Genomic DNA, 15,663 nt, shown 5'->3' on the forward strand with positions numbered 1-15,663 from the left:
AACTTTCATGAGCGCATAATCCAGTATTCATCTCCGTGGGTTTTACCATTTTGGTACAAATGACCTTTATCTGCCCATGCGCAGATTGTATCTATGAACTGGCTTATAGGGAGTCGTTATAGATCTAGGTGATCACTAAAGAGAGGTGGCCTTTATACAGAGGTAGCAACTTAAACGGGTTTCACTGTACAATATCGCCAAATATCAATAAATATATATGCATTACAATTTGATGAGTATATTTAAAAAGTCCAGGCTCTATATACTCCTCATATTCATTAAATAGCAATTTCAAAATCCTCTTAGGAAATATATATGTATATTTCTCCTTTCAACTGAGCCTGACGAATACGACGAATACGAATATTGCCAAATATAAGACATGTGACGTTCATGAATAATTGATAAATTCCCTTCAAATGGAATAATTTCTGTAATTACTCATGCACCATTAAGTGATGTAAGTAGAACTTTTTAAAGGAGATAAATCGCCGGAAATAATTTTTATCTGTTTCTTTGGTTTTTCATGATGAAATGCCAAAGTTTAAGAAATGACCTTTCAGTGATGTTATGTTTTGATCTGATGATCCTGATTGTTTAGTCTGAGTTACAAAATAATGAAGCACATGCTGAAAATTCAAAAAAAACACAAATTTTGAATCCATTTTTGTTGCAGTACAATGTACATTTTCAATTACACTTTTGCATTCAATATACTTTTTAGAAAAAACTAGGAAAGAGGGGGGGGGGACACAAATAATTGGTGCCACTTTAAGGAGGAAAAGTTGATTAATTTTCACCTTGAGAAAATTCTGAATAAACTTAAGAGATACTGCATTTTTCGAAAACCTAAATCAAGTCTCTAGATAAGCTAGAGCAGCGTTTTTACACCTTTTTATAGTCGTGCAACCTAATTCCAAATTCATTAAAGAAGATTCAAGTTACTCTTGTACTCGTCAAGTGCCATGTACATTTGTAGGGTGACATTTGTTTCTAAAATTTGTAAGCGAGCGAACAGAAAAGAATGAGGTTTTCAGTAGGGTAAAAATGTTATTTTGTAATCAAAACACACAGGATAAGATATTAAATATGTATCTCGGCAACTAGTTGCTGAATACATGAATAGAAATATCAAATATCCGGTCACCTCTATATCTTGTGAGTGAGCAAAACAAGCGAGAGAGAAAACGAAAGGTAGACACTTAAATATCTTATTTCTTCATGAATACGAGTGTTTTCTAATAATTTGTCATCACAAAATTGATGTTTACTTAAAAATTGATCCAAATTGGATCTTTAATTAGTTTTCTCATAGTAGTTAAAAAAAACGCTGATCAAGGATAAATATACTATTAGTGAGTAGTCTAGTCAATGAATTAAGTGTGGGCATTATGACAATTCCCCCCCCCCTTATGCTTTGAAATCTTACTGATCATGTTCTACTCGTTTTCAGAGGGGGATGCTTATTTTATTATAATGGTATAATTTGTGTAGGTGATTGTTTCCCTTTTATTTTTGTAGGCGATTGTTTTCACTTTTCTTTTCAAGGTGATCAATTAATTCTTTCCATCCCAGAGGCAATGAAATAAATATATACGTCCATAGTTATAATTGAAAGAAAATCCATTTTGCAACATAGTTTGGTTGTGCTAGTTGAAGGCATTGTTGGTTCACAGTACTATCATGGGCTGAAGACGGCTAACATTTTATTCAGCCCGAAAATGTCCGTGCTCTGGAGAAGAAAAAAAAGGGGAGGGGGGGAGGGAGGGAAGAATGAAAGAGAGAAAAAGTACGAAAAGTGTTAAATATGATTAGTCTTTTAAATTCATATCTGCTTTGCATTGTTTGATGAAAAATTGTTGAAAGGCGTGGAGATTACACAATTTTATCTAATTATGTGCTCCAGTCTGTTTCATTATTACCTAAGAATTGCTAATGGGCTAATTTACCTGCCCTTCTTGCAATATTCTTTTCTTCTTCCCTTAATTCCAACAGTTCTTTTTTTTTTAATCACCCAAAGACAATTTTACGGACTTTCCCCTGCATCTATATATCCAATATTTCATTGCAAAAATAATTGTATTTAATATCTTTATTCGTGGGGAATTACCGGACAACCCTGAATGAATATCCGTCCAATCGACATACCCTAATTCATTTAGCTCAAACTTAGCTATTACATTCTGCTATAACCTTTGAACATGTACACATTCCCAGAACAGGTGTAAATATGTTTAAATCTTTTGCTTACAAAATGATCACAAGTTATCTTCAACAAAGCCGAATCTCAATAAGTGTTCTCTCGTATATATTGCTCCATGAAGCAGTTTATATTGAATTTCGCTTAGTCTGTGAACAAGAGTAAATTTCCTAGGCCTCCTCAAAAGCTCCCTATATACCTCATTTAAAAAATCTGAAAATCCCCGTCCATCGTGAATCTTCAAAACAAATAGATTTTGTAACTTCTCTATAAAATATTCATTAAACCTTCCTCGATAATAAATCTTTGAGGAGCTTCACAATACCTTTGAACTGCATTAAAATATCATACTTTTACACATCCACTTAATTCCAGTCATCCTTTCTTCCGCTTCTCAAAATAGCTTCCCCAATATTTCATACATCAACAATGTTGTTTCCTTTTAACCCCAAATGTTGAAAATGAGATATTGACCGCATGTAATTTTCGGCAAAATTAAATTGAACTGAAATTAAATTGCATTTAAACAAATCTTCATCAATTTTTAATTTTTTTTAAATAAGAAATTATTATTGTTGGATTGTTCTTTTCTTCGAAATTCCTACAACTTTCTAACTATCACTTCCCATGCTTTTATCATTTCTAAATAGAACTTAGGTACTTTGAAACTTAATAACTTGGAATCATAGTTACACAAGAAAATAAATCTACCTCCTATTATCTTGAAGCAGAAATCCAAGTATAGCTTCCATCTCATTGATTTTTCTCCGTACAATAGTCTTTTCACCCACAATACGAGTTGGGTTTTTACAAACGAGTCAAAGTTAGTTATTCGTAACCCCCCTTTATTATAACCTTGATACAATATTAATCTCTTGATTCGATCTTTCCCATTCCAAATGAATTCAAAACATATTTTCTGTATTTCCGATATGACCCACTTTGGAACCACTATTGAAACAAAAACGTAATTTGATTCACAAAATGCATATGTTTTTTAATAAATGAATTTTTCCAAACAACGTTTGCTTAAATTCTCCTATAATTCAGTTCCTCTCTTATTCGGACGTCTAACGCAATATACATTCCCAAAATCATAATTTCTTTAACCAAATGGAAGTCTTTGGGATTTGTCTCCGCAATTTCATTATCTTATTTTTTCCGCATTAACCCGTAAACCACTTATTTTCTTAAATGACATGAAAGTCTCCTTTACTCTTTCTACAGATTCTTTATTTCTAACAAATATTGTCATATATATCATCTGCATATTAAACTTGTTTGACTTCAATTCCTCCAATATTAACGCCTTTTATAACCTCATCATTCCTCACTACTATTGCCAATATTTCAATAGCGAGATTTGGGCGCACACAAAATGTGGACACACTCACCCACATATTAACACACAAACACACACACACACACACGCACCCACCCATACATACACACAGGGGCGTACGCAGGATTTTTTCAAGGGGGGGGTTTTAAAATATTTTGCTCCCGAAAATTTGAAAATCGCGCCGGCCGAAAAGTCGCTCAGTGGGGGGGGGGGGGGGGGGGGGGGGGGGGGGGGGGGTAAGCGGACACTTTTTTTTTTTTTTTTTTGGAGGCCAAAAAAAAATCGCAACGACTCAGCCGGCAGAAAAGTCGCTCAGTGGGGGGGGGGGGGGGGGGGGGGGGGGGGGGGGGGGGGTAAGCGGACACTTTTTTTTTTTGTCTCAAAATTTCAAAATTTGACATTTTTTTACGTATGGGGGGGGGGGTATAATTTTTTTTTTTTTTTTAATAAAAAAAAAAAAAAAAAAAAGCCAAAGGGGGGGGGGGGTTTGAACCCCCAAAACACCCCCCCTGCGTACGCCCCTGCATACACAGACCCACACCCATCGACACATACAGACGTACACCCACCCACCCACAAACACAATGTGGGCATGCACACTCACCCACATTATGCACGTAGAAACACTCACTTACACACGCAAACTCACGCACACACACATTTTTTTTTAAAGAAAAAGCTTTGGAAAAAGGCCTTTTATAAGGGATGAGAGAGAAAAATGTTAAAAAGTAATGCATCTCATCACCCCTACTGCTTACCGGGTATACTCTCAATAAAGTTGTGATCATTCCGCTGCAGCTGCCGGGGCTCAGTACTATCACATGATGTGTAAATACCGCACCCATGCGCTCCATTCTGCTGGTTTCTTTTGCTCAACCCATCCTCCAGGGCGTCGCTTCGCCCTTCCTCCTCCTCCTCCGGGCAGTAGCCCCGATGGCGTACACCAATATGTACGCCCATCCTGTCCTGCTCGCGAAGTAGGTAGCATTCGTTGGCGTAAGAGACCCCGTTGATACCGCAGAGTGGGTGGAGCCCATTGGCGTAGCAGGGGTGGTTAATAGAGTTGCCGCATCTCCGCAGCCCACCGCCCTGTTTGTTTCTCTGTCGGAGACCGGTTTTGCAGCGGCTTGTTTCTGTCAATTAATCAGAAGAAAGTGGATTTTAAAACGATAATAAATATGGAAGGCCCCTCCTAATTCATATTACTTACAATCTATATTCGAAAATTTCAGGAAAAGAAATGTCTTGTATTAATGTTTTCTTTGATTTTTAAAGAAAAGAACTGCCTTAAATGTCTAAAATGTTCCTATTTGTTAATGAAATTTTATTACCAGTTATTCTTATTGGGTGTCTCGATATCCGAAACAGTCTGCCTTCCGCTAATTACAGTCTCCAAGTATCGAAAAACAGGTCCTTTAAACGTTTAAAAACGTTATGGACCTATATCTCTTGTACTTTATAACCAAGGAATCATAACAAAATATATCTGGAAATGAAAATAAACAGAATTGGAATGAAATTTGGCCATTGTTTTTAAACAAGAATATTCCTACCTCTGGATGATCTTTGGCTTTTTGAATTCCGGATGCTTTGGTCGTCTTGGTTTACATCTTCGTGATCGCCATCCTCTTCATCGCTGTCATCCACGAGTGGCTCCTGGGTCATTACAAAGTTGGTCGTAATGTCCGTCGTCACATCGGTTGTGTTGTTGAAGTCCACTTCAAGCTCCTCATCGCTGACCGAGGAAGAAGTCAAGGCAATCGATGAACCCGAAGATGAATTCGTCTTCGTCGTCGTCGTCGTTGATGGTGCGACATCGGAGGCGGCGGGCATGCATTCTTTGCCGCACGTCGACTGGCAGCATTTCATGTTCTCATTTTCCACGCAGTGTGCGTCATGTATACAGTCCGTTCTCAGGCCCCCAAATCGGCAAAATGGCCAGAAGTCGTAGACGTTCGTCGGTGTAGGGCACCTACCTGGCCGGGTGTGAGGAACTGGAGGTTTCAATGAAATGAGAGAAAAAAACAAAATAACTTTAACCAATTGAAAACGATACGTATTTGGACGTTAACGTTAAACATAATATGGTAGCATTGCTATTGTTGAAAATCATGATCGAAATTCTGTTTAACGATTTAAATCGTGATTAAAACTCTTAAAAATAATTCGTGAGCAGATTTGCATTTTTTGTGTTTTACCTTTTGGCCTTGAAATTTCATTCTACAATTTATCTGAGTTGCAAAGATAGATAGGGACAGAGAGAGAGAGAGAGAGAGAGAGAGAAAAGAGATAAAGAGAGAAAAGGTATTAATACCCCGGAAAAGAAACAAAGAAAACGATAGGACCTCTCTCTTCAATAATTGATGACTTTGCTCTTTGGGGTCTTATCTAGCTTGTAAATACACCAAGAAACTTAATAGCACCGCGGAGAGAGTGATTCAATTTCAAATCCATCTCTTTACAAACATTCATATACCTATATTTCATAACGCAGCTTTTAACAAGCCAAAGACAGGAAAATACATATTTTTTAATGAGAATAACAAAGTAATGCGGAATGAAAACAAAGCAAAAAGTAATTTATCAGTGACATCAGACATCCATTCTGCCTACTTTTTTCTTTCTCTGATGGTTTTAATATTCATTGACGAGCGAGCGAAGCGAGTGATGAACATTTTAAGGTTTGGTGAGGTCGCAGCGGGAAAAATTACACCTTTTAAAGAGGAGTATCATCTATAAATGCGAGCGAGCGAGGTTTGGGGAAATTGCTCAAAGTCGCTTTAAATTAGGGACACGTTTAATGATGAGAGGAAAAAGGGATATGAAATTTATTAGAAAAGAAAAGGGGCACTAGTTAAAGTACAAATGATAATTATCAAAGGTTAAAAGGGACACTTCTTACACCTGAAAAGAGGCACTTAACCTAATTGCAAAGGAAAGTGGGAACATGTCGAAGGAAAAGGGGCACGTGTCAAAATTAAAGAGGCACGTATCAGAGGTGAAGGGGAAAAGGTACTCTTACTGAGTAATAGGGGCACTCGTCAAAGTAATAGGGGCACTTGTCAAAGTAATAGGGGCACTTGTCAAAGTAAAAGGGGCACTTTTCCTATGTAAAAAGGGGTACTTTTGGGGTACTTGAAAAGGGGGGTGGGGCACTGTGTCCCCCTGCCACCCCGGGGGCGCCGCTTCTGATATATAAATACATATATTATCTTCTAACCTACTGGAGTCGCCTGGCAAACCTGACCGCATCTCTCCGTACACACACACTCATATCTGACCCTGAGCGTTGATAGCCCGCTACAATCCGATGTATTGGAGCATTTACGCCGACCTGAACACCTCGTCATGTTGATAAGTCCACCCACTCTTATCTGCTGCCCATCGCTGCGAGCGGGCGGGCATACACCTATGAAGACGGACAAAATACCAATATTAAAAAAAAAAAACAATTAACATGATACTGATTAAATTAAATTAAATGGTATCACTCATCGGCTCTTTGAAATTTTGATTTAATATTTGAGTTTATAAAGTGATGGATTATACAAGAAATAAGAAACATTTAAGAAACCGATACTTGAATTTAACATTAACATCATCCATATCATAACGTTATTATCTAATTAAATAATTTTGATACCTCTACTTTGTTCTTTCATGCTACTTTGTTCTCGAAAACTATACATAAACTTGTATAATATGCGCGCAAAACAGTTATTCATGTCGAATGGACGACGGAATAACTTGCCATTGGAAGTCAGGAAATCACCATCTATGAATATCCTTAAATCAAAACTGAAAGCACATCTTTTCAATTAAATGTAAATTAAGCATATCATGAGCTCCTGTAGCGCAGTAGAATATTTACTTAATGATGGAAAGTTTCTGCGCTCTATGAATGTATTATTATTATTATTATTATTATTACAGTCAAACCTGCTTTAGTGACCACCTGTCTACAGCAAGCACATTTTCTGTTTCACTTGAAAATGGTTTCTCATTGAAACATGTACTAAAGGAACCTGTCTTCAAAGACTACTTTTTGTGTTTCCCTTGGGCGGTCGCTATAGACAGGTTTAAATGTATTATCATTATTTTGATCAATGAATTATTACTTACAGACCATACCGCACTGGGAGTTGCATTCACATTTGAAACCTGGTGCTGAGCAGTCACTGTGTGTCCCGCACGTGGTGTGTAGATTGCACCGTGATGGTTCAGACGAACCAAAGATTTGAAACACCCCAAACACTCTACACGCTGGTTGGGCATCTGTGTGTGAACAAATGCAAGTGAAATATATCGAAAATACCCTTTTCACAACTTTTCATTCCATTGTTAATCTAATTTACAGTCTGTTGAAGTAGAATTATGTCATGTATACAGAGTATATATTGAGTTAACACATATTAACCCCCCCCCCCCCCGGTAAAAAGAAAAAATACGTTATGTTAGAAAATATCTTTTGAGTTAATGGTTCATTAATAGTGTTAAAAAGAAGCGTGTTTATCATGGTTAATTTCCTGTCACAATGTTGGCTATAGTACGTAAATAAGGTTAATACGTAACATATAGGATGTGCCAAAATTGAACTAACCTTGCCCCCTCCCAAACAAAAAAAGGAAATAAATGAATGCATAAATAAATAGATTTATTAGATAACTAAATAAATAAAATAATAATAACAAAAATAGAAGAAAACAAACACAAGAAATCAGGTTTGACTGCAAATGTCGTTCGAATCACTGGGTCGTCATTTTTAAAAGGTATATCAATGGAAAGAGTGTTTATGCCTCCATCACAAAGTAGGGCAATTTTGTAAGGGTTACATTACGTTAGCCTGATACATCCTATAACGTCAAAAGTTGCCCAAAATATTCGGAAAGTTCAGTTTAGCTAAAAATATATTTCGGGTTATTGGATTATTATAAATCTTATTTATAATCAATGAAAAGCATAACAGAAAGCATTGTTAGTATGATAAATAATCCTTCAAATGGAAAAAGTGTCCGAAGTAAAATCTTATAAAGAATGGCTACTGTCAAAGGTGTTATCTCTTGTATTGTCTCTTGTGTTATCTTTTGTATCCCTTTCCTCGATTTTCTCCATAAAACAAAGGGAGACAAGTCTTTTGGTGATTTAACTACGATTATATCCATTTTTAGACTAAATTCCATAAGAATCGGTAATGCGGAAGAGAAAACAATTTGATGGATAGGAAGGATTTACTTCACCAAAAATGACGCAGATTGGTGCAATCATTATCCCCTAGAATTATTCCGGTGATCTCCTCTGACCTAAAAGCCAGGGTTTGACGTTAACAGGCATCGTGGAGACGCAATTCTCCCTCATTATCTTTTGATCATCATTAATCTAAAAACAATGGGTAGCCTATATTCAGAAGGTCAGTAATGATTGTATGACGTCATAGAATTGACGTAATATGCGAAAGAATTAGATCTGAAAGGAATATTCAAAGTATTTGCATCTTTCAACTTTAATTACAACGCTGCTTACATTGTTTCATCTTCATAATTTCCACTGACTGTCTATAACCGTGATTAATTCGTGAGGAGCACGTATAAAGTAGCAATTTATATTTCATCGATTTTTGCAGGTCTTAATTAATGATAAAGCAGGGTAATGTGGTAAAAATGCACTTTGAGGCATATTCTTGCAACGTTGATATAAATGAACAATGCTGACCTTTAATTAGCATTACAAGTTAACCGGCTTTGATATACCAGAATAGATTGTGACGTGTATCGTAGGCGCGTACAATATCAATACAATTTGAATACGATAAATAAATATCTAAAATGGGAAGGGAATTGAATACTAATATCGTACAATGTTGATGCAGACGCTGACGTTTGTTTCGTAGTTGATCTTTTAGAGTTCCGCTCACTGGTTTATAGCCACGATTTTAGATTGTTCGGTGAATTTTTGAAAGTCTGGTAACCAAAGATATTGAAGTCTGCTCGTACCAACATGCGGTCATAGTTGAAAGACGAAAATATCCATTAGTTTTCGAAAAGTTTTAACTTAAAGATAAAGCTGAGTTCTCGTCATGCGATTGCATCGTGAAAGAAACGGTGTGGAATCGATCAAAAAAAAGTTGATCATGTAGCATAGCCTATAAGTATTGGTGTGTAGTGCAAGTTTTGGAGTCGTCAAATTGATAAGAAATTCTGCCCGGTCTTAGTAACGTAACAAGCACTGTACAAAGAAATACGCGTTATCAGGACATTTACCCCCTTGGCAATCACCCCCGGAAGATTACCCCCGGAAAACTACCCGAGGACAATTACCCCCCCCCCCCCCGAGGACTCTCATGGAATAATCTTTGAGGAAAAACATCTTAGCAACGATTGCTCAGATTGATGATGTTTTAAAACTTTGAAATATGTTTAGTTTTTACAACCCCATATTCTGAATAAATCACACTTTTCATTGCGCCATACTATGTGTGTAATATCAACTTTGAAAAGTTTATAACAGGTCTATTACTTCAAACTCATATTGATGATCATATCAATTGAAAGGCCTTAATGAGATAATAAATGATTGGTCCAAAAAATAAATCAAGCATTCTTTACACTCTTAAAAAAAAAATGTAATGCGCGTAGCATCCACCCTTATGTTATTCTTTGTATTTTAGCAAAAGTTTTAGCACACATGCTAAACATTACCCCAAAATGCCATCAAAAGTAAATTTAAAAAAAATCCCGTCTTGGCTGGTCTACTAATGCTTTTGTCGTTGTTAATGCTGAGAGGACATGAATAGCCACATTTCTCACTGCGAGTCATTAGGATTCATGTGCATGACGCACATGTATGTTTAATGTAATCTTTGAAGAGTTCTAATGAGAAAATAGATTTGAGCGAGGTTTGCGGTTAAACCACGTATTCTTTCAACCGGGGGCGTACGCAGGATTTTTTTCAAGGGGGGGGGGGGGGTCTTCAAATATTTTGCTCCCGAAAATTTGAAAATCGCGCCGGCCGAAAAGTCGCTCAGTGGGGGGGGGGGGGGGGCCCGCAGTGGCGTACCTGGGGTACTCCGTCAGGGGGGGGCAAGCGACCGAAACAAACAAAAAAGGCGATGCTAATTTTCACTTCTGGCGAGCGAGCGAGCGAGCAAAAAAAAATCTTTAAGTAACGTTTGGTATATAAACTGGTATTGTTGCAAGTTGGGGTGGGAACATTCTCTTGTTAGCGGCGTTAATTTCATTTTTTTGCAAACGAGCGTAGCGAGCAAGAAAAAAAAATCACTTTTTTTTTAATAATTGCCACTTAACTCTCTTAATTTCTAGGACTTATTTTAAAGTCCAAAGAATTTATTCTAAATCCAATATTTTGCTCCCGAAAATTGAAAATCGCGCCGGCCGAAAAGTCGCTCAGTGGGGGGGGGGGGGGGGGGGGGGGGGGGGGGGGGGGGGGGGGGGGGGAAGCGGACACTTTTTTTTTTTTGGAGGCCAAAAAAAATCGCAACGGCTCAGCCAGCCGAAAAGTCGCTCAGTGGGGGGGGGGGGGGGGGGGAGGGGGTAAGCGGACACTTTTTTTTTTTTTTTGGTCTCGAAATTTCAAAATTTATCTCCTTATTTAGGTTAGCCGTGAGTATAATTTTTTTTAATAAAAAAAAAAAGAAAAAAAAAAATCCAAGGGGGGGGGGGGGGTTTTAGGTTTTTTAGGGGGGTTGACATACATAAAAATACCAAAGGGGGGTTTGAACCCCCAACCCCCCCCCCCACCCTGCGTACGCCCCTGCTTTCAACAGGTTTAGTTGGACTTGGAAGAGTCCCCTCTCAAGCTTTATCTCGACGCTTCGATAGGTTGAACCTGCCATCATCAAGATGAGTGCGTATAGTTGGATAGGTGATTATACTAATGGAAATTAATACAGAGCGTCTTCCAAAGTGTGGGAGGGGGCACCAACAAAAAAGGGCACTTTCAGGGGAGGGGGAAGGCACCAACAAAGGGAAACCTCAAAACAAAATATACATTTTTAAAGACATTACTATGCACCCTATATTGTGATGGGATGGATTTTTGTTGTTATCTTTACATGGTCCAAGATGATGCTTAAGCATCATACTTTGCAAATGGGTGAGATGGTCTGAATATTAATTGGCGAGCGAGCGAAGCGAAAGAGCAAAAATTTAGAAATTGTGAGTCGCACTGCGACCAAGTACAGTATATAAAGGGAAAAATAATCCTGATGGGGTTTTATTGGCACAATATCATCACGAAGGACTGAAAAAACCTTTAATAAGTTAATTTTATGTACAACAAACAGAAATGCGAGCGAACGCAGCGACCGAGCTTTGGGGTAAATTTAATAAGAAGTTCATAGTAACTTTAAATTAGTGGCACATGTTAGGAGAAAGGAAAAAGGGGGCACTTATCAGAATGGAAAAGAACACATATTACAAAAAAAAAAGGCCCGTCAAAGTCCAAGGGCTTTTTTTTTGGGGGGGGGGGGAGGGGCAGGAAAAAAAAACGCAGAAATTCATGTCTTGTTAGCAACATCTTTTGTAAATTAACTGGTATCGAATTATAAAATAAATAAAGTTTGAATTTCATTTGAAGAACTGCCACCGGCCCCTCCCCCCATCAGTATGCTAGTGCTATCTATCGATGAAAAGGGGCACTAATGAGAATGGAAAAGGGGATTGTCAGAGGGAAAGGAGAATCTTTTAGAATTTAATAGGGGCATTTATCAGAGGTGAAAATCAGCAGTTATGAAAAGGGGAAAGGGCACTTATCAGAATAAAAAAGGCACTCATTAGAAATGATAAGCACGTATCAAAATAAAAGGGGCACTTACCAAAGGTGAAAGGGGGCACTTATTACACAGGAAAAGGAGCCCTTTTAAAAGTAAAAGGGACACTTCTCAGATTTGAAATGGGGCACTTATCAGAGGCGACAGGGCACTGAATGTCGAACGGCCACCTACTAAAAAAAAGGGGGCATTTATCCGGAAGTAAAATGGTTGAAATTATTATGTATGTTGGGGCACTGTGCCTCACCTGATCCTATACAATGATCATATCAATCGACTGGAATAAACATAAATCCTTTCATGCCATGCAATGAAATGAGGAAAAACGATAACTTCATGAATTCGCTTTTCGCACGAGTCATGTGGAATTGCCCTCCAATTTTTATCCGAACAGAGCGATAAAGTCGTGAAAATGTGATACCGATGTATATACTGTATTATATACCTCACTTTAGAAATCCAGCCATCTGATTGCTCGAAATTGGAGTCCTGATTATAGCCATTCCCGTAAAATGCCAAAATCGGTCAATACTCTTTTGAAAAAAAGTCCTAGGGCACTTTTCAAAAGACTATTGACCGGTTTGGGCATTTTACGTAATATATGCGTGCCATCTCAATGGGAAGGATTTTAGCACACAAACTCGAGTGGTGCGCGATTAGACTCCCTATTAAGACTAGGTCTCGAAAGCGTAAACAAACTTGATTATCATAATTGGTAAGTCGCACATGTATTCTATGACCCTTTTCGGTAAATAAAAGTTATAATGACTGCTTTAATATTCGAGGCATATAGTTGTTTTGATATAGGCTCTCGGGGAGATTACATGATCGTGCTATCACGATCATGTAACTTCCCCTTGAGCGTATAAAAACAACTATGTCTCTTATAGCTGTCATTATTACTATACTAGAATTTAATAAACTAATACATGGATATGCCCATCAAGAAGTTGAAATAATGAAAGAAGAGAAATGTTTAACTCACCTATTATCTTTTCAAGGATTGGGCTTCCAAGAGACAGGCGGAGATAAACATGCACCACCAGAAGGCCAAAGACGAATGGAGTCCAACGGTTCAACATCGTAGACTGTGTTTCTAATGAAAGATTTGAATGATAAGTATGATAAGGATAATAATAATGATGATGATTACAACAAGGCGCGATGCTGGCTCAGGATGAGCAACGGTCTCGTAACCGGGAGGTTTCGGGTTCGAAACTAAAACGATGCGCTCGTGCCTTTGTGAAGGCATTAATCCTCATTACCAAGTCCCTCTATAAGAGGAAGACCGGAGAAGAATTATACCTTAGAGTTTCGCCCGATTCTGTAACTTTGAGTCCAACTTCAGCAAATTCGCTTCGATTCTCAGTTATTCATGGAATCCTTTGATAACTCTCTGTATCAGCTTCACACAAAACCTTCCGTATCCACTCTGTCAAATAAAGTTATTTTGATACATTTGCGCATCTTGTGTGGGTGTTATTTATTTGGTCGTTTTGACCCGGTTGAAAAGATAGTTCAGCACTTCCCTGAAAGTTCATTAGCAATGATAATTATTGTAAATCCTTAAATCCCGTTCTCCATCAAAGGTTGCACTAGGTGCTCATTTCAACCAACCTCGGTCACTTTGACGTTTAAAGAGCTACGCAAATCGAATGGCTGGATTGACACCCCTTTATCCTGAATAATAGATCGCCACGATAATCACAATTACACAGTCTTAATGAAAAATTCAAGACGGATTATTGTTGTGACAAGTGCTCAATCAAAACACTTTATATAGCTGGTTGGGCATTCAAGTTTGCGCTCCTCTTGATAAAATTCCTGAAAAATTGCTTTCTTCTATGGCAAATTCTATTACTCCTACGGGAATAGGAAAATTTGTGTCATTCAATTTTGGCCAAAATTCAAATATTTTATTATGAAGACATCAAAGCCGAAATCAATGGCAAAGAAATAAATTATAATTATAGAAAGTAACTTTATTCTTGGAAAGTTCTAGACCGAAGTGAAGTCATGCATGGCCTACAGTCGGCAAAGATCCAGTTTTTATTTTTGTAATGAACCCAACTTTTTCTCTCTTCCTCTCTCTCTCTCTCCCTCTCTGATCATCATCAATTCATAGCTTGAGTTACTTGCATGAATTTAATGAGGATCTGAGATTACAGTCGCCAACTCCACGCACACACGCGCGCCCACACCCCATCGTCGGTATATGCACTTGTATTGTGCAGTGGCTTGCCATGAAACCTGTGAGAAAGTGCATGTATCTTAATTTCTTCGTTATTAGGAAAAATACTCAAAAAATATATGAGAAAGTTGACACGAAACAGTGGAATCACAATAGCGTTATCAAGGCGATGTATAATATAGTCCTTCAAAAACCTATATTATTTCTTATTCAAACGAAATAAAAGTTGTTTCACAGAAATCGAATGCATATGAAAGAAACATATTTCACATAAATATTTCTTAAAATAGTATTGTAATAAGAACGCTACCGCAAGTTCCAAAGCAAAAATGTGTTTGAAGATACTTAGCTTCACCATTTTTTAATGTTAATGTTCCTCTATATTTGCGCTTTCGGGAACGCGCGTATATACATTCAATTATTGCTGTCATTCGTTATTTTCGTTCTTCTGAGAAATGTTAGTTTCACTTTAAGTTTGAATGTTTCATGTTTTTCACACATAACATGTAATGTTTTATTAAATGGTAAAAATAAACGGGGATTCTCTTAACAGAGACGAAAAAATGAGTACCTCATATCAATTTGTTTGACTACATTAAATTAAAAGACTGAACTAAACAGAAGAGTGCAATATGGAAGGGCATATGGTGAAATCTTTGCTTGTGAGTTATAGGCCCCAAATGGTAATTCATTTCATGATAGTCTTTGAAAATATAGGGAACAAGCAATGTTGCACAGTATTATAATTTTCCAGTATTAGAACAAAAGGCAATGTTAGCGTCATTTTTATTATACATGTAGTGTTGTAACAACATTTCATCATTTGAATGGAATAAATTGCATTACCCATTTACCTGTACAAACTTGCATTACCTGCACGCTTTGGAAACAACAACATTAGAAAAATAATAATAATGTAGTCACGTTAAACTGACGGGATTGAGATGTCAGCCGTTGGGTGTTTCAAATAAACCGTTGGGGGAAATTCATTAAAGTTCTCACTCCGAGCGAGCGACGAACATAACGAACGGAGCCCCTCCCGACAAGTCACCACCCCGCCCCTCCCCCAACCCCAGCATTTCAGAATACACACTGTACACAAAAAACTACCTCTCATCAGGCAAGCTATAATTCTTACCCGATCC

The 15,663-nt window shown here is 37.6% G+C and overlaps 1 protein-coding gene across 1 annotated transcript; it reads right to left on the reverse strand.

Moving 5' to 3' along the window:
- Window positions 1–1,424: 1,424 nt before the first annotated feature.
- LOC115924273 lies at window positions 1,425–7,015 on the reverse strand. Its single transcript, XM_030986380.1, has 4 exons — window positions 6,763–7,015; window positions 5,096–5,536; window positions 4,301–4,675; window positions 1,425–1,732 (listed from the first exon to the last, which is right to left on the reverse strand). The coding sequence occupies exons 1-4, from the start codon at window positions 6,890–6,892 to the stop codon at window positions 1,707–1,709; spliced, it is 972 nt and encodes a 323-aa protein (XP_030842240.1). The 5' UTR covers window positions 6,893–7,015; the 3' UTR covers window positions 1,425–1,706.
- Between the last annotated feature and the right edge of the window lie 8,648 nt (window positions 7,016–15,663).

This window comes from Strongylocentrotus purpuratus, unplaced genomic scaffold (genome assembly GCF_000002235.5).
Source record: "Strongylocentrotus purpuratus isolate Spur 01 unplaced genomic scaffold, Spur_5.0 spur5_scaffold_15, whole genome shotgun sequence".
Taxonomy (NCBI): Eukaryota; Metazoa; Echinodermata; class Echinoidea; order Camarodonta; family Strongylocentrotidae; genus Strongylocentrotus; species Strongylocentrotus purpuratus.

What these genes read in the sequence shown, in the direction of transcription:
- LOC115924273 (XM_030986380.1), bottom strand. Translation starts at nt 6,892, where the DNA reads ATGACGAGGTGTTCAGGTCGGCGTAAATGCTCCAATACATCGGATTGT. An exon ending in TTGCCAGGCGACTCCAGTAG is followed by an intron (nt 5,537 to 6,762) that starts GTTAGAAGATAA and finishes TGAAACCTCCAG; the next exon opens with TTCCTCACACCCGGCCAGGT. An exon ending in AAGCCAAAGATCATCCAGAG is followed by an intron (nt 4,676 to 5,095) that starts GTAGGAATATTC and finishes ATTAATTGACAG; the next exon opens with AAACAAGCCGCTGCAAAACC.